General features: G+C 38.9%; 4 protein-coding genes across 5 annotated transcripts; 1 reads left to right on the top strand and 3 right to left on the bottom strand.

The window, feature by feature from the left end:
* Positions 1-1470: 1470 nt before the first annotated feature.
* LOC120013166 lies at positions 1471-5689 on the bottom strand. The gene is made up of 4 exons (XM_038864889.1): positions 5113-5689; positions 4136-4291; positions 3258-3953; positions 1471-2861 (listed from the first exon to the last, which is right to left on the bottom strand). The coding sequence occupies exons 1-4, from the start codon at positions 5443-5445 to the stop codon at positions 1752-1754; spliced, it is 2295 nt and encodes a 764-aa protein (XP_038720817.1). The 5' UTR covers positions 5446-5689; the 3' UTR covers positions 1471-1751.
* A 2939-nt stretch (positions 5690-8628) lies between these two features.
* LOC120013410 (50S ribosomal protein L22-like) lies at positions 8629-11945 on the bottom strand. Its single transcript, XM_038865201.1, has 7 exons — positions 11828-11945; positions 11330-11485; positions 11017-11099; positions 10217-10378; positions 9842-9952; positions 9265-9331; positions 8629-9185 (listed from the first exon to the last, which is right to left on the bottom strand). The coding sequence occupies exons 2-7, from the start codon at positions 11448-11450 to the stop codon at positions 8905-8907; spliced, it is 825 nt and encodes a 274-aa protein (XP_038721129.1). The 5' UTR covers positions 11451-11485; positions 11828-11945; the 3' UTR covers positions 8629-8904.
* Positions 11946-14402: 2457 nt separating this feature from the next.
* Positions 14403-18461, top strand: LOC120013844 (protein WVD2-like 4). Of its 2 annotated transcripts, none has more exons than XM_038865802.1 (9): positions 14403-14580; positions 15644-15886; positions 16005-16370; positions 16459-16517; positions 16738-16815; positions 16894-16972; positions 17067-17138; positions 17245-17352; positions 17718-18461. In XM_038865802.1, exons 2-9 carry the CDS (start codon positions 15647-15649, stop codon positions 18180-18182), a joined length of 1467 nt encoding a protein of 488 aa, XP_038721730.1. In that variant the 5' UTR covers positions 14403-14580; positions 15644-15646; the 3' UTR covers positions 18183-18461. The 2 variants fall into 2 exon arrangements, with proteins under 2 accessions (XP_038721730.1, XP_038721729.1); XM_038865801.1 differs by having other exon boundaries at positions 14404-14580; positions 15621-15886.
* Positions 18462-19237: 776 nt separating this feature from the next.
* Positions 19238-22040, bottom strand: LOC120012171 (fasciclin-like arabinogalactan protein 17). The gene is made up of 2 exons (XM_038863469.1): positions 20559-22040; positions 19238-19475 (listed from the first exon to the last, which is right to left on the bottom strand). The coding sequence occupies exons 1-2, from the start codon at positions 21895-21897 to the stop codon at positions 19411-19413; spliced, it is 1404 nt and encodes a 467-aa protein (XP_038719397.1). The 5' UTR covers positions 21898-22040; the 3' UTR covers positions 19238-19410.
* Positions 22041-22608: the final 568 nt, after the last annotated feature.

The raw sequence follows: 22608 nt of genomic DNA, 5'->3' as shown, positions 1-22608 counted from the left end.
TGTTTATATTTGATTGTCAAGCAAAAATGGAATAATGAGAATGCAGATGGGTGGTTCATCAGAAGATTATTGAAAACTGAAAAGTAGGTGGTGTTGGTATCGAAGGTTGCTTTGTATAATAAAAGGTTAATACGCTCCTCCGTTTCAACTTCATGGTCTTTTATCTTGTCAACTTAAACTCAAGTATATACTATACTTGTATAGTTGTACATGCCCTGCAGAAGAAGAATCTGCTAATGAATGACTATGAGAACTACAATTTCTCCAAGACGTTGAGTCACATGGAAAGAGGAGTGGCCCAGTCGACAAACTTATCTGCTAAGGGCCAAGGCAGCCAAAATTGGCTAAAGCATTTGGTCAAAGAATCAATTCCAAGTGCATGACACCTAACATTTCCAACCCATAGGAGTTGGGACCACACCACACGATACAAGTTTTATCCTCTAGACATTCGATATATTCGATATAGGTCTAAACTCAGGTTGTCAATCTCACGTTCACAGAAATTTCTCACCTAACGACATCCGATATGGGTCTAAACTCAAGATCTCAACCTCGCGTTCACCCTGCACGTGACCACTAGAGTATTGCTTTTAGTGAGAATCGAACTCAGAATTTACTAAGTCACACAATTTTGCCACTAAACCATCACCTAAGTGGTTAGATGAACACTAGGCCCCGCCCGCGACATTAGTACTCAATTTATACCATTGACCTTCACTATTTTTTTTTCTTTCAAACAAGATAATCATGTGTTTTGGATTTTGCCTATACTTGATCGTTCTAGTCCTCTTCTTAAATACCTTGATAAGATTGCACGCTGTCAAAGTTAAGCTGTCTAACTGTAAAAATTCACAACAAAGCAACCTAAGAAAGTGAATTAACTGTGCTTGAACTGGTCAATAAAACCTTATGTCATTCTCACCATCTCCTCAGCATCATGTCTATCAACCTTCCTCGAATGAATTCGGCCGAACACCAACCTGCCTGGCATGAGGTGACAACCCAAGTGCAGACAAAAGGGAAGGCCCGAAGAAAGCGACTTTCTTTCAGCACCATTTTTGGAATTACCAGCCCACCATTTTCCATTACCTCCAAATCTTTGATACGATCAGGCCTAATATTAAATCATGGAAAGCAGGTCCTATGAAAACTACTTGTGCCCACTGCTTGCTCAGGAGAATATTATGACCCAATAAAGAATCAGGCCGATGGTATATTCTTAATTGATGCACACAGCTGGTGGAAGGGAATCCATAGAAAAATCCTCCAACCTCCAGTCTCTTCAGGGCTGGAACCCTTTTCTATTCAGAAAGTAAAGCTATCAAAGAATCTGACCTGTCCTTGAATACCAGCTTTGGAAATTTCTCAATCTCAAAATCAGCATTTCTTGCGCCAACAAATCAGAAAAAGCTGCATAGTAGGACAAATCTATGCATTTCTTTGGTTATGTTTAATAGTACTGAGAAATAACAGCTAATTGAAGTAACAGGGTAATTATAACAGTATACTTCTTTCCAAGAAAATGAAAAAATGACACACCAACAGAGTAACCACACAAGCACACAAAGTCCAACCATGTGGAGAAACATATTTTTTGTTCCATTTTTCAGACCAGCTAGGAAGAAACACAATCCTATCGATAAAACATTCTCAAGAGCCGTGGGAGCATTCCCGTTAGATTCTATTAACATTTATCACCCGTGATAAGAAAGAAAACAAGTTAGAGTTCCTACGCTTTACAGTCTCCATTAGGCAGCATCTGCTGCTATTGCAACCTCGGGTGATTGTGGTGGTGCTTCTGCAAGTTGTGGTGCTTCTGCGACTGGTTTCAAGAACTCGGTGTAGTGGAATTCTATCTGTAACCGATGATGCAGTGGTGCCACTAACCCTCTCTTGATATCATCCTGCATTTCCCTAATAGGGATTGCAGCCAAGAAACTCTTAATGTACTCCTTGCAGGACTCTCTCCCTCTGCATACAACCTCCCCTTCTTCCTCACTCTTCATTGACTCCTCAGACTTTGTTACTTCCATCCCGGATGCAGAAGTCCCCTCCTTTGAGTTGACCTGCTGAGCCTCCTGATTCCTAGCTTCCTCAGATGTGGCAACAACATGCTGTTCGCCACTTGTTTTTTCCCCTGATTCTTCAGCAGCATTTTGCAATTTCTGAATTATAGTTTCATTGTCAAATTTCAAAATATAGGCCTGATCGCATCCCTCATAAAGCCTCTCTCCTAATGTGTCAATAATGTAGTAAGCATCCTGTTCAACCTTGAGGATGAAAAAATGGTCATTCCAACTGACAATATACACATGAGGTTCAGCATTACTTGAACATCCCGATGCCGCATGTCTAATCTCGTCCCAAATGTTATCAAATGACATAGCGCCATGCAAAAAGTCAAATCTTCCTTCATCCATCCCTTCTGGATGAAAAAAACCTATAAAAGACTTCCCAGGGACAACTGAAAGAGGGCGTATTTTGGCTTGAAGGACCGTTTCAAGATCAAAATGCTTGTCGGGGAACCGCTTCCTATATGTTTCATTCTCACAGAGATTTCTCCATTCCAATGAACCTTCTCTGATCAGACAATCAAGTTGGGACTTGATGGGCATCAGATCACGGTAGTTCTGGAACCAATCAGCAATGACAGCAACAAGGGCTGTACATGCACTCTCACCAGCTGCTCGCTCACTTCGTTGATCAATAGAAGCAAAAAAGACCTGGGTTTGAAGCTTCATGTGTCCATCACGACTTACTACTTCTTTGGGCTCCCAACTGCCTACAGCAAAATTGTCGTCTCCGAAATCAGAAACTGAAGATCGATTCGCAGATGACTCCTCGTCTGTCTTAGGCCACTGCAAAAATACGTTTTCCTCATTAGCTTAAACTTTGTAAGGTAAACTAAAGAAAATAAACTGATGACATATAATACAATAGCAAATAAAAATGTGAGATTTATGTTATTACACACAATGACACCAGACTAAATTTTCTCAGGATCAGTTAACTCCCTTCATCTGTTTCTTAAATCAAGAAAAACTAATGACTTTGCATGGTAACAATCAGGATTTATAGTTCAAAAATGCAGCACCATCTGTAAATTAATCAGGAAACGGATCATCGGGAAAACTATGCCGTTAATCAACTTCAGCAATGAGATTTAGCTTCTTTATTTAGTAGTTTAACAAGACAGCAACCAAAAGCAACCCAAAAATTATAAGCTTAGAGTATCAAACAAGGTTGAGTCTTACCCCAAGTGCAAGAACTTCATCACAGGTAAGCTGCCGGCGATCATAATCAATGTCATCCCCACCTTCATCCCCATAAGCCTTCTTCAGCAATGGCTCTCCTTTGGCTTTAGGAGACCTGAAGCTTATTTTCCTCTTCCTCCAAGAAAGTAACCCACGCTTAGAAGTTTGCAACCGAGATGACTCAGGGACTGAAGAAGTTGAATCCTCAACGTGTGAGCAGCCCACATCAGATTTACGATTACCGTAGTAAACCCAAGCTTCATCTTCACCATTTATCCTCATACTGGAGTAAAATGATCCCCCGACACAGTTTGCATAAGCTAGTGTTCCATAGCTAAATGACTTCCTAACACTGGAATCCTCCTTATCCTCATCCAGCTCTCCTTCCTCATAATCATCAAGAGAATCGGTATCAAATGGATAATTATACTCCCCATCCTCACTTCTGGCAGAACATCGGCCCTCGCTGCCTTCTTCCTCATGGCAGGCCTTCTTCGCTCTCCTTGTGGAAACATACTCTGTAAAAATCTTTACTCTCCTAAGACCAGCTTTAAGAGCAGAAAGCTCATCCTTATCAGTCAATACAGTTTCTCCAGATCCAGGCGGTAATGAGTCTGTTGACAAAGGAACTATTGCTCTCTGTAATGGTTCAACAGTTTCTTGAGCAGCTCTAAGTTCCAATAAGCTGATGGATATCTGTATAATCAATAGAAAAGAAATCAGCAACTGCAAAAGCTAGGAAAAGTAAACAAAATAGGGAAATGCTATTTTTTTCCTCCAAAGAAGGCACAAAATCATATATTACATCAGATAATCTCTGCAAAATATGCCATAACTCATGGGAAACAAGTATTACAAACCAATTAGAAGGCACTTACACAGAGAAGTGGATTAGACTCAGCAGTGGAAGCTGAGAGAACAAGTGGGATGCTTAACTCAAACTCTTTCTGTTCTGCTGCGGAAGCAAATTCAGCAAGGTTCACAGATGCTGTTCCTACAACAGGAATCTTGTTCTTTGGTCCTTGGTTCAAGCCCTGGCCAGCAGAAAGAGAAAAACAAGCAATGAAACTTCGTCCAAAAGCACTGATCACAAAATGCTTGACTTCACACTCTAGACGACTAGATTCCATAGACAACATAGAAATAGAACGCATCCCCTCCCACGTACTTCAAGCATTAAAAACAAAGACTTGTGAGAACTGAGAAAGGGCAATCAGAGGATAAGTAGAGTAAAGGCAAAAAACAAGTAACCTTAAAACCATTTCCACTCCTAAAAGCTAAGATATCCGATCACTTGTAAAACCTCCAACAATCAAGTAATCAACTCCTATCATGATTCATGAGGATATTCATAGATAAAACAACACAAAAAATTCTCTAAAAAAAACACAGTTTCTAGCCAATTGATTGACTAAAGAATCTCCATTCACACAACAGCGCCTATCGGCCTATAACTATAAAATTAGTGAAAACTTCCATTCATAAATCCCTACCAGAACCAGACTTTGTTTCCATCACAATTAAATGGCGCAGTAGCCAAAATATGAAAGGTTGAGTGAGTCAATACCCAATAGTAAATATCACAATTCTTCCAAGAAACAGCACCCACGAATTCAAAACTACATGAATAAAAAACATAGAATGATAAAGTCCAAGAATCCTCTAACGTCACAAACCAACCTAAGATTACATCACAAAAGTCAAAAGCTCATACATGCAACAACATAGATCCCAATCCCCCAACAAACGAACCGATAAAAGAAGCCCCAATATTTTTTGCAGAATGAACACAAAATTAATGAAATACCCACAAAAGATCCAATCAAAAAGGGAGTGAATTCGAGAGAAAACTCACATTGAAGAGAGAGAAATAGATTTCCCAGGGATGAAACCCATTGTCCCTGTAAGAGGTGAGAGTGCAGAGACTCTGAAACTCCTCGTCCCACTCAACGACGCCGTTTTCTGACATAACATCCGCTTCCTTGGTGAAGTTCCTCTTGATCGTCCGCCGCAGTGAACCCAGCGCCAGTTTTGGACCCTTCCACCGAATCTCGACCGTTAATCTCCCCTCCCCAGTCCCCTCCCGTGCCAGATCCCATCCGTCCAACCTCCTTACCACCAGCTTCACCTCATACTTCCTCGACACTAGCGGTGGCCACGGCCGCCACCTAATCATCTTCACCACCATTTCTCACCAGAAACCCCTCACCCACAAAAAACAAAATGCCTCAAAATTCCAAACTTCTTGAAGAAACCCAAGAAAGGTAGAACCTTGAAATGACTTGTATTCCTTCAGTCAGACAAGTCAATTAAAACAAAGACACAGATAGATAGAAAGGAAAGAACAGAGGATGTTTGTTCGTTAATCTGGAAGAGAAAAAGAGAAACTGCAACGACACCATCTCTCTAGATGGGTAAAATCTTTATAGAAAAAGGAAACACACGGAGAGAGAAAGGAAAGTAAACTATGGTTCAAACGGTACCGGTTAAGGCTGTCTGACGGAAATAGTAACGGCGGATCGAGCTAGTTGACTTCCATTAATTTTATCTCTACATCCACTTTGTGTTTGCTGATCCTGAAATTCCAAGATTGCCCTTGTAATTCACCACCTTGTTTTCTCCTCAAAACACTTGCTTTCACATTCACCATCACAATGTCGAAGACATCATTGTTTGTTCCCACTAATAACACACAGTAGTTTTGTCGATGTTGCCAACAATGAATGCTAGTTATTGATCATGTAGAGTGATTCATTCCATTATTGAGTCAACGATATGAAGGTGATCCCAATCCAACCAATTTATGGCTTATATAGGAAGCGATCACATTTTGTCCAATCTCTATTGGGACACACCGTATGGACTCGGGAAGTTTTGAGTTCGATTCTCACTGGTAACAATTAGGTTGTGCACAAATTATTGACATAACCGAACTAATTGATTATCGAACCGATCGGTCAATCGATAAAATTCATGTCAAAAAACCTATAAAAAAAATCAAATGTAACCAACCGTTTTCACCCCTAGAAGCAATATTTTTGTGTGGCATGCGTTGGTTTTGGCCCACTTACCATATCATCATGTGGGAAAATTCAATACGCATGAATGTGACAGCCCAAATTTAGATTTCTATCATAGGTACATATATATGACAAACTTGTATTAAAAATATCATTTTGTTCCACCATGTAGTATTAAATTTGACTTTTGCATGTGAACCACATGTGCACCTAGGGTGGCATGTGTGTGTCTTCAATTTTTGCTTTAAGGAGTGGGGAGGGATCATCATCAACATCATCATGATGAACCCTTTTTTCATTCGTGGGGCACAACGTGTGGCTTTACAGCATGGCTACGTGAATAAATTGTTCGAGTTTGAAGAAATACAGGATATTTGGGTGACAAGTTGAAAGAGATTCTAGCCTTACACTTGAAAAGTGGACGTTGTTTGTGGCCAAGGAAATGCTCGATTGGTTTTCAGTAACCCAAACCATAAGATTTTGTTAGAAAAATCTAGACAAACACTGTAGATAAATATTGTCTGCTTTGGATCAAAGATTCGCACGATTTTATTCTTTTTGGGGCCATCATCACTAGTTCTTAACCTAGAAACTCGTAGGTTATGTGAGAAGGACTAAATTTGTACTTATATACCATTCGATCGAGTTACGTCAATCCTATGTGGGATAAAGTCTGAACACTCCACCCGTACTTATGGGTAGGATTGTGCTAGACGCAAGAAGTGAATACGTAGAGTTCATTTCTAAATGGACAAAGTCTTATTTTGGAGATTTAAGATTCGAATAATGAATGATGCTTATAATGTTTGAATTGGCTTGTTCTAGCACTTGGATTGAAAGTGAAGCAAACATTTTTTTATAGTAAAATTTGTAACAATAATTCACATGTTAATTACGAAATGATGATGTCTAATTGGGTTTTATTAACATCACACCACCAATGGGGGACTTCATGGTATATTCTTATGAATGTACTCACTTTTGTATTACCATGTTTTTTTTTTCTCTTATGAAGATATCTTCTTTTTTGTCCATTTTTTTTTTTAAACAGGGGTTTGGGAAGGGAGTAGGATTCGAATCCACGACCTAATGGGTGGGTGGTTCCTTACATGCAATGTGATTGCTGTTCAACTTATTTTCTGTCATTAAGTGAGTGTAAACACTCCTAAAGTGACATCACCACTATTATAATTTTCTTGGATAATATTATATTACAACTCCATTTGATTACCGAATATATATTTGAGAAAAATAAATTAGCTTATAAGTTCTAAAAAAAAATTATATAAGCGGTCAAATAAGCTTTGAAATTGACGGCACTTATATATATTTGAGAAAAATAGGAAAAAAGACTTGGCTCTAGTGAAACTTTAAAAATAAGTTTTATTTTAGGAGGTTTTTTTTTAAATTTTGTAGTGCATGAAATAGCCTATTTAGATTGTTTGGTAAAAAATTTAAAATTAGCATAATCGCTCCATCAATCAAACCGAATCTTCATGTTGATGAACTCTTAAGCCAATCACAAACAGGTGAATTAGTCAAACTGTTTTTTTTGCTAAATATAAAACACTTTTTTATCAAAAAAAAATTATATGACACTTTATCCGTTTATCGTCATACATTAAACACAATACTTTTTTTTATATTAATATAATCGAAATCTTTTACAGATATAAATAAATTAATAGAATGGAAAGTTGGTCACATATAAATAAAAAAAAAGGTTAGGTGGGGCCTGGTCAAAATGAACCAAGAGTATGATGATGAAAGCAGGATAGCCAATAGGAACACGCCACTTGTTAAATGATAACATCCCCGCCCGGCCTGCACATCACATCACTGTGCGAGAAAACGGCGACGACTCCGGACTCTCAGATTCGATCCACCGTCCGCCACTCATAACCCATGAAGTTTATTTTATTTATTACCATTTCTCTTAAGAAAATAAATTTTATCACACTTTTTTTTTTTTAAGTCATAAGCTGAAGTGCGACTCGGCCCTTTCCGCCTGATATTATATAGTTATATACATTTGGGCCAGGCTAGGACTGATATGAATTTAACGATGATATACACACACATTTTGGCCCATTTGGGCCATGCTTTGCTTTGGTAGGGGTTATAGCTTGATAAATGATAATATTGAAGAGAGGTTGAAAATATAGAATCAAAATACATTGATCCGAATGGATATATCTTGATACAAAATTGATATACGTATATAGGTATATATAAACCCCAGTACACAAAGCTAGCTAGAGCAACACAATTTCAGCAAAACTACAAAGATGCTTGTGAAAAAACAGGGGAAAATGCAGTCTTTCATTTAGTTCTTCATCGCTATTTAAGGAAATTCAACCCAAATAATTTGTAGAAGTATTGTTCCCTTGAGCCTACAAGGTCCGCACGATTTTATACTTAAAGGAGTTATCTCTATTATTGAGAGGTGTTGGATCTTATATAAATAAAAAAAAAAAATCATGCAATTGCAGTAGCCCGTCACTCGAGTTTGGGCTTGGGCCTGACTAGTTTTAAACAGAACAATATAACAATTAAATATATCTCCAACAGAGCACCGTTCGAATTTGGGCCCAATACTAGCAAGAAACGGCCCGATACAGCCCAACTCATGCAGCCATCTTAGCAGCCTCGCGATGAGCAGTTCTGCTTTTCCGGTTCCAGATAGGAGTTGTTTCAATAAGCTTATGAGGAACAAGCCGGTTTTCTCTCTTGGTGAGCTTTTTGAAGTTGCTGACTTTCAGCCTGGCGATCTCGGCTTCCTCTTCAGCGGTGGTCTCCCTTACTACCACCGTCAGTCGGCACTCGGGTCTCACTTTAATTCCACATTTCCCTTTAGCATGATAGGAGATTCTCTTCTTAAAATATCCCTTCCCAACAAATGCCTCCGCTGCAGAGTGAGAGAATGCGGAATAAGTAGAGCTCAAGGACGAAAGCAAGCATGAGATGAATAGCATTGAAGCATTTACCAACAAGAAGACGGTCTGGATCCAGTCCATGGTTGTGGGTTGCATTTGCACGGGCAGAGTGAATGACCTGCACGACAATGCCTTTCATTAGAATGAATAAAATTCGGTTGTTTTACAAAACACGGTATCTTGCATGATCAACCTTGATGCTGTGGGAACAAGATCAAATGCTTTTAAATGCAAATTAAATAAGAGCATGCTTAGGGAATATGCTATAGTGGCAGACTGGCAGCAGTAACCAAAATGCTAAAAATCAATCTGATAAATATAATCCGCTCACAATATATCTTGCAGAAGCGTACAGATCAATTTATCTAAACACTACATATTGAACATTTTCCTAACCAATTAGGAGATAGTTATAGCAGTTCAATAAAGCCAGGATAGGTCTGATTTCGAAGGCTTGCCCAGGACTCAAACATGCAATGTTTGGAGTCTCTGGAAACTTTTATTTCAATGCCAATTTAAAGAATCAACTTACCTTCAGGCCACCAAAACTATGTTTGATATATTAGTGAATCCTATCATAATCCTCTAGTATTCCATGACCCTAACAACATTAGAGTAAAAATAGAACCTGGTAGACAGTTTTTGAAGCTCGCTTCACTGTCACTTGCAACTGCAACAGTGCATCTTCAACACGCATGCCACGAACTAATGCAGCAACCAAGTTGACCTTCTTAGGACTCTGAAACAATAAAGTGGGCTATTCAACAGAGGTGCGCAAAAAGCATAGAATCGAAGTTGATTAAACCATATATGAACGGGGAAAATAATCTAGGTGCTTGGAAAGTCAGCTATTCAACAAAGGGTGTGAAAAAAGAAATTGCATTCAAAGTACTGGAAATACAAGAAAAATTCTATCTACCAACTCCCCTCATGTTATAATAATAGGATCGAAATTGAAATGCTCCAGAATAGTTCTAGTTTCCTTGAAAAGATAATTCTATACCTGTTTTATGTCCTTTAACACTGCTTGAACTTTTGCAGGTTTAGAGGCTGCCTTCTGGTTTTCTGATTTGCCACTACTCAATGCCAAAGTAGGCGTTAATGGAGATGCAATGGGCTTTTCATCTGAGGCTCCTGCTAGCAACTTCCTTGAACTGGATATACCCTGAAGCCATGAATAATAATCAAACTGTGATAGAAGAAACAAAAGGGTATGCATTACATTTAAATCTACATCTTGAAAAAAAGTAATTGAAGGCATAGTTTCAATAAGCTAATGCAATAAGAATAAGTCAATTGGAATGAAAGGCAAACACACTTGTATCAGAAATCTCTAAATCGTGCTGTCCTCATGTACAAAGACTAGCATCATGAAAAAAATACACCCGTATACAGTTGCATAGTATCAAGAAGAACTATCTCATATAACGAGCATAGGAATAAAATCATACAGCTCTGAGCTCCCTGACATTATGAGACTTCCAAGACCAATATGCATATATAGACACGACCTTTTCGTAGCATTTTTCCAGAGTTCCATTCCCTTTTTTTCAGATTGCCCTATAGGGCATACCCAAAAAATTGTTCGAAATCTACTTCAAATTCTGGTCATTTACACGTCAATCAAGATATGCTGCAGTGAAATTTGTTTCAACAGCCACCTGTTTAAATTATATATGTCATACGATCAATCTGCTACCATTTAACCATAATGGATGATATGCGAGTTGTGCAAAATGGAATATTTCTACCTTCACGAAAACGTTGTGGGAAAAAGAATAAGGCAAATAACAGTTTTATTACCGACTCTTGCAAATAACGATAGAAAGGCCTTGAGACATTTGTGTCCGGTAATTTCCAGAGTCGTTGTAAGAAAGGCAACTCTCCTACAAAAATAAAGGTTATTCAGCCCAAAAACTCAAGTCAATTATCAATATTGGACATAGCTATATAAAACGACCAAAACCATCGGTTGATTGTCAAGGAAAACGTGACAGAAAAACAAGCTCCATTTCTACATTGTGATTCTCAACATACAAATAACTTGTTTTATCTTATTAAACATTAAAGCAAATAGATATAGCCTTTCAAAAAAGATGATTTTAGATACACTAACCAGGTGCAAGAGAGGATTCCAACCGAGAGGCCGAAAAATTAGCTGATGAAGGGTAATTATGTGCCACTCTTTTCCCAAATTGACGAACTATGGTCTGCAAATTTCTTTGCCAACCCGCCATGACTTTTGAAAGCTATTCAATCAATAAATTTCCAGCTGAGATGCATGCAAAGATAAATTATCACAACATTACACAAACACAGAAGGGTATACAAATAGTTCACAAAGATCTTGATAAAAGAAATGGCAGTATTACAGTAACAATATTCGAGAGAACAATCATAATATCATATTACGACATAATGCATTATAATATACAGAAATTCATTCAAAAAAATAGAGGAATGATTGAGAATCATTAGCACACCATTTAATCATGGAAACAAAGACTGTGGGGGGTAAGAATATGGAAGAGAAAAGGGAAAGCAATATTGTATCCCAAGCAAGTGCCTGCTGTTTATAGTTTAGGGTTTCAATTTACAGTCGATTCGCAAGTACCTCGGTCGCTGCCACTTCCAGAATGCGAAGGCCACCACTCCAGCGACCAGAGAAATCGATGAACAGGGACTGGACTCCTGAGTCGCGAGAAGACGGACGAGCAGTCAGCACAAGGGCATCCCAGTTTAACGGGTCGGCTTCGGATAATTTAGGAAGAGTCAATACTAAGGCCCAAGTAGAGCCCAATGGGCCCATTAGCTTATTGATCCCTAGTTTGTTTCTACTTTATTTTGATTGAAGTGAAAAGAATTGAATTGACCTGAACTTTGATGATTGGATCGATTAAATCCTTAAATTTCATTTTGGGTGAAATAGTCCCTTGAACTATGATGAATGATGTTTGTTACTCATTCGTCACATTTTCCATCCAAATTCGCTTATTTGACCCATTTTATCAAAGTACATGGGCTGAAATGAACCATTTTTGCAAGACACGTGACATCCATGTCGGCAACATGTAAGGCATTTAATGGAAAAATCTTGCCAAATCAACGTATTTGGATGGAAAATGTGAAAAGGGATAACGGACATCATTCATCATAGTTCAGGGGCATGTTTGACTCAAAACGAAGTTTAGGGGCTTAATCGACCCAGCGATCAAAATTTAAGGGTCTTTTCGATTGTTCTCCCTTGAATAAACTTTCACATGTTTTCGGACTTAGAAAATGCTTCGTCCCTCCAATTTCTTACCTCCATTTTAAACCCTATCTAAAAAACAATGGCTTGTGGAATAGAATCAGTTATCATTCAATAACTCAGGCTAATTTACTTTTTTCCCTCTGTTTTCCAGATATAACTGAAGCAACCTGGGTTGAGATTACCCGTTTATCGTGGACGCTGGGCTCTACCGCCAAGTCATGGGTGCTCAAATTGTCTATCATCATTTGGTATGAATAAAAGGGGTTCCAAGTTACTGTATTCTAATAATTTGTACTTTGTAATATGTATTGCTCTTCCAGCAAAAGCGTCACACTTTCCATTTTAGTGTCATAAGAAATGAACTACTGCATCACTGTGAAATCACATGTAACATGTTCATTCCTTGAGACTTGAGAGAATTATAAAATTACAGTCTTGAATGGACCATCATCAGTTACTTATATCTGAAGCTGTCCCCACTAACATCAGCCTTACTGGGTAGGCAGTCCAGCCCAAATTTAATTAAACTTGATTGATACAGCACAAGCTTGAAGAGAAAAGAAGGTTATACTGTCAGATTTCATTTCTTTTTCAGCAATTCTGGGTCTTTATAAAAGCAAGGAATCTATGGTTTGATTGATAGGGTTCTACCCTAATCCAGAATGATGAACTAGAGCTGTTAGGTTTCTCACCAAGTACATAATGAGACAATAAAGTTATGAGTCTATGATGTATATCTCAGTGGGGTTCTGTCGGTTAGATGCTAGATAAGGCACTAATTGCTTACCTAACTAAGGGCTTCTTGATAAGGACTAAATAGAGTTTCATCTAATAATTTTATGTGATAGCCTACTAGTGAATGTGAATCTCCCAAATCGTATGGATTCAGAAAGGTCATGAGTAAGGTTATAAAAATTTATTAACAAAACCAAACCGTTCAATTAACCTATCGAACAATCAATTTTTGGTCAAACAAATTTATATTATTTTTAAATGATTGACAAAAAAAAATCGACAATAACCAACCGACTGATCAATCCATCAAATTAATGACAAAAAATGGAAAAATATCGACCATTTTCACCCCTAATATTCAATTTCCATTAAAAGCAATAGAGAAATTTTTGTGCGTTAGCTCAATAGCCCAATCCATAACATGTAATGGGCTCTTCACATGACAATAATAGGCGCGTGTTGTGAAGACGGCGTTTGTTAGCGATGAATACAACGTACCACCCGCAAAATCTTAGAAACAACGATTCGATGGGTCCCTAAAACGTGGAATCTGATCCAACGGATCCGATTATCTGAGATAACAAAGCAACAACGTTTCAATAATCCTTCACGTTGTGACAGCTCACGCGCGACGGTGGTTGTGGCGTTGTGGGGTACGATTCTCATTGTCAAGGTTGGCCATAACGTGAGACCAATCATGTTGCTTGGTCTCGCCATGTCAGCCTTTGAGAGGGACACAACCACCTGTGACCTGTTCGGGACGTGGGACCCAATGCACAATCCCCACGTTCTCAAACAGTTCTTTCTGTGCTTCCTCAATCATTGCTTCATTTCTCTTTTGACCGTTTTGCCCTTACCTACCGTTTTTATTTTTTAAATCCTAAACCCCTACCATGAAACCGATCCAACTCTCAAATGGAAAACTAACTGATGAATCTCGAGTCACATGAAAAATCCCGCATCAGTTGAGATCTTGGCCGAGGCCCTGCAAGAAAGATAAAACAGTATGACATTTGCGCACACTAAAGCAAACAAGCAATCACAAAAACATTAATAAAACTTGAACTGAGTACATTCCGCTTACACGAAGAGTTTGTGCGGTCAAATTTACCATGTCAGCCAACTGCTGTAACAAGTGATTGGTCAGTGGCAGTTACGTCATTTTATACATTTTTCCAGTCCATTTTCTTCATTGATAAGCTCGTCCTAGTGTCTTGCAAAAGTTCACAGAGAAGCAGAGGAAAAATTGCTCTCTCTGCTGTAAAGCCTTGTGTGGCTTTCGGATTCAAATTTTGTCACTTCCGATTACCTCGCATTAGGCTCAGTGCTGTCCAGGCTCAACGATCTATCATTCGTTACTTCAGTCCTCACTGTCCAAGGTACGCTTTGTTTCCATGGAGAGTTGTGTTTCGTGGATTTATGTCGATATTGGCGTCGAAGTCGTGCTAATTCTCGATGATTTTGCTCTTTCTGTCTGTCTTCTTATGTTGATTGGCGGTGATCAGTTTGAAATCTGTTCGATTTCTGAGTCTAATTGCTAAATTTAGGTTTTGCTTGGCGGGGTAATGGCTTAGTGTGATGCTTATTATATGAATTAGTTAAGGCGAGTTGTACATTTTATGAACAATCAAATGCTTAGCAGTTCAAAACCTAAATTGTTTGGATCTCTGATGAGTATTGGTGGTGCTCTTCTTCTCTATGCCATTTCTAATTGCTCAAACAGTATTAGGGAAGAAAGAGAGAAGAAACCTGGATTTATATAACTTATTGAGGTCCGAATTGCAATTTGAGCTCATGTTTCTGCTTTGAATTTCACCTATTGCAACTGCCCGCTGTGATTTAAGTTCTTCTGGTCACTGCATGGTATCCTTATCCCCTCGATCGGACATCTTCTCAGGCTTTGAATATCATTTGGTTTCATGAAAGAAAGTTTTTCTCTAGTACTTGAAAGTTAAATTTGTTTTCAAGCGCTCAACTTTGTTGCATCTATAAAATTCCAGCTTCTGTGGTTTTTTCATATCAATTTTGCCTTGGATTTTAATTAGCTTAGTAGGTGAAATGGATTGGTAGAATATGTGTTTGAATTGAGATCTTGAGATGTGTCTGATGAGCTTGCCAAGCAAAGAAGGAACAAGTTTAGTAAAGAACGCAGCATAAGACATCATTATGAGAGTTTCAATTCTTTATACTCTTTTTTGTCATTGATCTAGTGGCAGCTTATAGCACAAATCTTGATCTTCTATATCATAGAATAAGTAACTTTTTTTGTAAAAGAGTGTCGTAAATAAAATGAAGAGTGTATGGGGAAATTAGGACTGGCTTTACTTTGATTAATATCTCAAATTTATTTATTAATTTAGAGAAAGACTTGAATATATCAATAGTTATTTACACTGCTTTTGTAATTAAAACTTTGCAGCTCTCTGCTGTGGGTTTTTACAGAGGATGAAGTCCGAGAACGGGTTGGCACTGGAAGGTAAGATTGTTATCACTAAGAAAGCACCTGCGGAAGGATCTGCCCAAGAATCTAAGATAGAAGAGCAAAGTGCTTCCCATGGTGAAAGGGATTTGAATGCCGAGGAAACTTCTGAGCAAATTGCAAAATCTGAAGCTCCTGTCTCTTCCCGTGTGCCTACTGAAGCAGCTGCCAAGAAATCAGAAAGTAGACTTTTAAAACCCTTGAAGGTACTACGTACCATGCATTCTATGTACTTCAATTCGGGATCCGTGATTGCAATTAATAACATTTACTAAATACAACCATGCTTTGTTTTCTCCAATTCTCTGTTATATGTATGTTTAGGAACTTGAAACTCGCATTGTTGCTATCTCAAAGAATGGTAAAGGAGGAAAGGATATACCTAATTTGAAAGGCACAACTCATTTTCCTCGGAGCCAAAGGGCAGTACTTTCTCAGAGTCTTTCATTTCCATCAAGAGGTGCTCTTGTTGACAGCATGAGGAAGAGCATTGAGACACACCCAGTCAAAAGTAATGTTAAACATGTCCGAGAAAATGGGACAAAAGCCAAGGATTCTGTGTCTAATGGATCAGTCACTTCCATGTCAAGCAGGCGTACATCCACTGGAGTGAGCTCAAAGCAAGCAAGTACAAATACCAGTGGAATTTCTTTAAAGCGGGCTTCTTTGCCTGGCAATTTGCAGGCAGTGGTAAAGTTTTTGGTTTCAGACTCTGCTTTTCGTTTTCTCTATATTATAGAAATGTTTATTCACATATCCTTTCCTTGTGCATTGTCAGTCTGGCAAGCCAAGTACCGTGAATGAGGCCGCTACTCGTCCTCCATCAGAACCTGCTCAGTAAGTCATAGCTTCCATGAATCCACCTTCTGTAGAGTTGTATTAGTATTTTTGGGTTGTTAGACTTATCCAAAGAAAGTTCACTTAAAATATATGTGAAAGATATATAGTAAACCTCCGTTAAGAAAACATCCCCTCCCTTACAAAGAAAACAAGAAAAAGAAAAAGGAGATAACAATGCTGTTGAGTCATAATTCTGTTGAATCTTCCATAATTGCAGGCTAGATGATCAAAACTCGAATCCTGTGTCAACCATGTTACCGAGCAAAGAGGATGATGATACACACTCTACTAACTCGTAATTATTTGCACGTACTACTTCTTTATTTCTTTGTTGGATATTTCTATCCTATATCTATAATTTTATGTGTAACAGAGGTGTTACTCCTAGTGGACGGAGAAGTGGTTCTGGATTTTCCTTCAGGTTGGATGAACGTGCTGAAAAACGGAAGGAGGTTGTGAATGCATCTTCAGTTCCGTTAGTACCTTGTTGATAGTTTCAGTTTAAAAGTAACATATTATAACTGTATGATGGCATTTCTCCTGCAGTTCTTTTCAAAGCTAGAACAGAAGATCCAGGCTAAGGAAATAGAAGAAAGTGACTTGCAGGCAAAATCTAAGGTATTTTGATCCTTTCTTTGATCTATATATATATAGTTGCATGACCTTCCTATTTTAAATCTTATCTTAGCTCTCATCTTGTCTTTTAAATATTTGTATTTTGCAGGAGAACCAGGAAGAAGAAATTAGGAAATGGAGGAAAAGCTTGACATTTAAAGCTACAAAGATGCCGAGTTTCTATAAGGAACCTCCTCCAAAACCCGAACTAAAGAAGGTGATTCACTTTTTTCCCTTTTATTTGGGGACATTTATTTGATGTTAGAATATGATTCCATGCAAGATGGTTCCGCAACCAGCAGTACAGTTAGTTGAATAGTTTGTAGTCGAATGCACATTCCCCCGCGTATGCAATATTTGTCACCTGCCCTGGTAGCCTTTTTGATGATTCTCTTAACTCAGCATGGTTATAAGAACATGTATGCATATGTAGGTACAAACATACATGTGGAGATACATGCATGCATTATATTGCTACCTTGATCATCTTCCTTGCTCACAGATTCATAGACATGAATTTGTTTTCTTCTGGGAACTTTATGTACTGACAGCATCTAATCTTGTGTTGACGAATTGCTAAAGATACCAACTACTCGTCCAATATCTCCAAAGCTCGGGAGGCATAAGAATGCTGTTGATGCAGTTAAGAAGTCATTGGAAAATGGTGCATCTTGTCTTAGCCCACGTCTGAACCAAAAGCAGGGCAATGACACAATGGCGAATCAAACAGACAGTAACAAAGATACCATTACTTCGAAGAAGCCAGTTAGGAGGTCCCATCCTAAGCTACAATCTGAAGAAACCACGGGTGCTAAAACTGAAGGAAAGCCTGTCAAGCCAAAACCAAAGATGAGGGAAGCAGAAAAACAAGACCAGCAAGCATGCAATGAGAATGGTGAGCAGAATCCTAATCAAAATGTCAGCCTTTCTGAATTCAAGGATTCAATAGGCTCATTATCTGAAACAAATCCTGCTCAAAATGAAGGAGAAGTTTTGACTCTAGCAAATCCTGATATCATGCCTCGTGAAGTTGCAGTTGGAGTTTGAAGACATGATTTTCATACCCTAAATCCGTAGCTTTCGAAGTTCGAGTTCCATCCTGTTGTGAATAGTGTGGTTGTAAGTTGCTTATGACAGTTTTCCTGGCGAGTGTAAATCTCAAGTAAATTTATATGCAGTTTCTATAATGATCTTGTTTAGTTCATTGATTTTTTTTCCCTCAAACGTGTCGTGCAGAACTGTATAAATCAATGTAATTTTTGAGGTAGCATGTCATAGATTTCATTCCTTTATCTATACATGGCTTTATTTGTGGTGTTTTGACTAGTTTCTCCATGGAATAAGGTTTGGTTTTGCACCGTTAGATGCAAATTTTAGATTGTCAAATTGCACGGTTCATCCCATGGGGTGATCTAGCTGCTGGCCCTGGATTTGTTTAGTAATTTTTATTTTTTTTAAATGGGGATTCGAACCTTGATCAATAGATCTTTACCACTTAGTGATTTGGGTGTTCTTCGGTAACAGATCTTTTTTTTTTTTTTTTTTTTTTTTTTTTTTTTTTTTTTTTTTTGATTAACGTGGGTGTCCGGGCCAGCTTACGCGCACCTCGACTAATCCCACGGGCCCTGGAATTAAAGACCATGTAAGACCCCAGTGGCCCTTTGCGGCGCTCGAACCTTGGACCTGTCAGTGTAACTGTCCAGGTCTTACCACTTCAACTAGTGGTTTGGGTGTTGTTAGGTAATTACTTTTTATAGAAAAATAGCATAAAGTTGGAGGAGTAGCCTTTGACAAATCATTTTATATTTCAAGATTCATGTTTAGTGCATACTTAACCTTTGTTAATAGCCAAATTCCAACTTAGCACACTGAATTAATTAGTTGTTCTTTGAATATTACCACCAATTGACCATAATGGTTTTCTTCGTTTTCTAATTTTCTTACCACACAATTACATGAAGACAAAAGAACACCAACCAACCATGAAACAGCAACTACCGAGATGTCTTGTCTTGTTCACCAGTATTGTCTAATCACACAAGACACAATACAAAGATAACACCAAAAAGTGAAAACTAAAAATGGATAAACAGGGAAAAAAATCACATGTAATTACAGTATTTATAACAAAATAACCATGAAGATCATGCAAAACAGGGGAAGTTGCCTTCAGTTTTATTACACAGAAGCCCTTCCTACTACAACTGAAATGAAAACAAAATTACAAACCCTATATAACTTTCTCCTCTTTGTGATTTTTGCTAGTGTATTTTTTTTATTGACATGAATTGAACTGTCCAAAAGCTCCAAACACTCTACATGCTACTTCCAGCAACTTCCCTGCAACCATGTGCATTAGATTAAGCATTAAACTTCAAGTCAAAACATCATCAAAACAACCCTTCAAGAGGTCCAAGTTGAATCAAATCTTGATTTTAAAAAAAATCTACACCAACCATATACCATATAAAAAGTTTCAGGTCAACAAATAAAATAAAACCCAATGAGAAAGAGAATCATTCCACTATTTCAGCATATGTGATTAATTAGGTATAATAATTAATAATAGGCAAGCTGTTGTTGGTATCCGATGATGGTGGTGGGGCTTTAGAATTTGATTCACAGCTGGGCAGACATGGATGATTGATCAAAAACCCTTCATTATTGTTTGGGCCACACCGATTCGTCGGTGGCATTGGCATTCAAGGACTTGTATGCCAGATATACTCATCTTTTCTTGCCCTTCAGGCTTCAAGTCCGTGAAAAGCATGGTCATTTTCATCTTTACTATTACTAAAGAATAAAACACCATTTCAAAGCAAAAGCAAGGAACCCAACTCAAAAGGGGGGAAATTGACTGATACAATCCCATTAAGCTTTCTCATCAGGGGAATCAGAAGAAATGCATAGAAAGAAAGAAACCTGAGTGCATTTGGCACCATTTCCTCCATATAAGAGAACTTTATGCAAAACAACCATATCAACACAACAATTGATAGACATATAACCTCACATCGCTTGGACGTTTGGAGAACGCCAAGTGATGTGATTTTCTCTCAATTAATGAAGGCCTTTTCGGGGCTTAAAACAAAGCCGTGAAGACCCAATGTATCCACAGTCAACCGATAAAAAACTCGGACAATATTTTTGACAAATATTTATTGATTTGAGTAGGAAGTTTGCTAAAAGAGTCAATGGCCACACCAAGTAATCGTTTTACCACAAAATTAATGTGCACACCATCTACACAAACTCATCAAAAAGACCTAAAAACTCAAAAAGTACAGACTGGCTGGTCCTTGATTTCATTTTCATGTGCCCACCGACAACAATAATCAACCCAAAACAAATCAAATTGCAAGCATCAAAGATAATACTAAGCAATTGTCACCATAAATTAACGAAAAATAATTAAAAACATACCTCTTCTGGGTTTGGCAACAACCTTCTTCACAGCAGTGACCGGTTTCTTCTCCGTCGACTCCTTCTTCACCTCTTCCGGGAACAAAACCCCATCAACCCCCTGAACCGAAATCCGCCCATCCGTGTATATATCTGGGTCGAACAAATAGGCCGCCCCATCTCCCGCCCCAAACTTGACTGACCCGTCAGCCTCTTTGGCCTCCACTTTGTGCGGTAACCGCAGCGTATCGTACCGGACCTTTCCGAATCTCCGAACCGCATTGTACATACTCTCTTCGGTCTGGTACTCCGGAATTATGTGGTAGTATATAATTTGCTCCACTGCCCCCGGTTCGCTCAGTTGATCTACGGTTAGTTTTGCCATGGCCTCATCGTTTGGTGCCAGAACCGTTATCACGTATCCTTCGGAAACTAATTTCCCCATTTCGGTGGCTAGCGAGGTTAGGTTAACCAGAATATCGGCCATTTCATTGTAGCCACCATAATGTAGCAGTGTTTGGATGAAATCCTTGACCTGGCTCTCACCGTCGAAGTGATGATGGGGGCCGCCGGGACCCGGAGCTGGTGCGGGAGCTAGGGAAGGACCCGGTGCAATCGCATCGTAAATCGGAAGAACAGGTGGCGACCCGACCGGTACAGGAGCTGCCGGTTTCTTCAAACGGTGGGTTCTAGGATCCACCTCAGGCGCACCCTCCGGAAGCACGGCGGATATGGACCTCAAATTCCTCCTCCGATTGAAGTCTTGCTGTACAGACTGCGGAATCAACAGTCGTTCGATTCCGTGGATGACACCGTCGGGTCGGATCACGTCGTCGGGCCGAACCATTTCTGCTGAATCAACCAATTTCTTCTCCGATCCCTTAGTCGTCGTCAAGTGAAGATTATCGTTCCAGAGAGTGGTGTGCTTCACTGACCCGGATTTCTTCGCGGGCCATTCATGAGACCCGATTCGTTTGGGGATAATGTGAAACATCAAGAGAGTCTGGAGAGACTTTAGATTACCTGGCTCGAGCAAGAACCGCTTAAATTCCGGGTCAAGCTGTCGCTCCAGGGCTTCATTTCTGGGGGCAAAAATGGTAATATTGTGCTTCCCAACAGCTTCTTCAAGAGTTTGAAGAAGCAGAGCCTTCTCAACGAGTTCAGCCAACTCAGTATAGTGCGAGTCAAGTAGCGCCACAAGGACCGAGTTAGAGTTGATTTGGCCGGTACCTGTAGTAGAAGAGCTTGATTTCCCGGCAATGGCGGTGACGGTGGTGGTGGTGGTGGTGGAGGAGAGAGAAAGGAAGAGAATGAGAGAAAAGAGGACAAGTCTAGAGACACCATAAATGTGACAATCCATGGTGGCTCGAAGAGCAGAGAACCAGTGGGTTTGGTTAGGTAGTGATTGCTCGGAGTCGGGGAAGACAAAAAGGGAACACGCGGAGAGAACTTGGTAAGTAAAGCTCAGAGCAACACATGGTTGGAGTGGGAAGTTCGAGCCAGGCTGGTTGTGGGGGCCACGCGTAAATTATCGCTGTCAATAGACAGACTTCCTACTACTCTCTCTCTCTCTTTGTTAAGCTGAAGTAGGGATGGTCCGCATGACTAAATTTGTTTCACCCCGAATTAAATCAAATCTCAACATAAGTTATGTCCTCAATTTAGATCACAACATAAAATTTTTATCCGCTTTAAAATTAGGCTCGGGTTCAATTGTTCAAATAAAGAAATTTTATCCAATTTACTTATTCAAACCCTAATTTAAAATAGATTATTATCAATTTATTTATCTTAATTTAAATCAATTCAGATTTAATCAATTAAATATATTAAAAATTCAATCCAAATTAAAATTCAAAAATATAAATATTTTATAAACACGTCACAAAATCCCTTTTTTTTTTTTCAGCCCTAAACTCAAGCGCAGCAGCAAGAGCACAAACCGCTTGGCTTGGAGTTGGAGGGAAGGGTGTCGGTGTCCTACAAATCAGCATTTTCCTTTTTATTTTTGAAGCGCGCGTGAAAGTAACGTCAAGGCTAAAATTAAATCGCGGACGTCTTGCCAACTGGC

Source organism: Tripterygium wilfordii, chromosome 13, assembly GCF_013401445.1.
Source record: "Tripterygium wilfordii isolate XIE 37 chromosome 13, ASM1340144v1, whole genome shotgun sequence".
NCBI classification, from domain to species: Eukaryota; Viridiplantae; Streptophyta; class Magnoliopsida; order Celastrales; family Celastraceae; genus Tripterygium; species Tripterygium wilfordii.
Note: the sequence above shows the minus strand (reverse complement) of the source record. Positions and strands in the feature narration are given on the sequence as shown.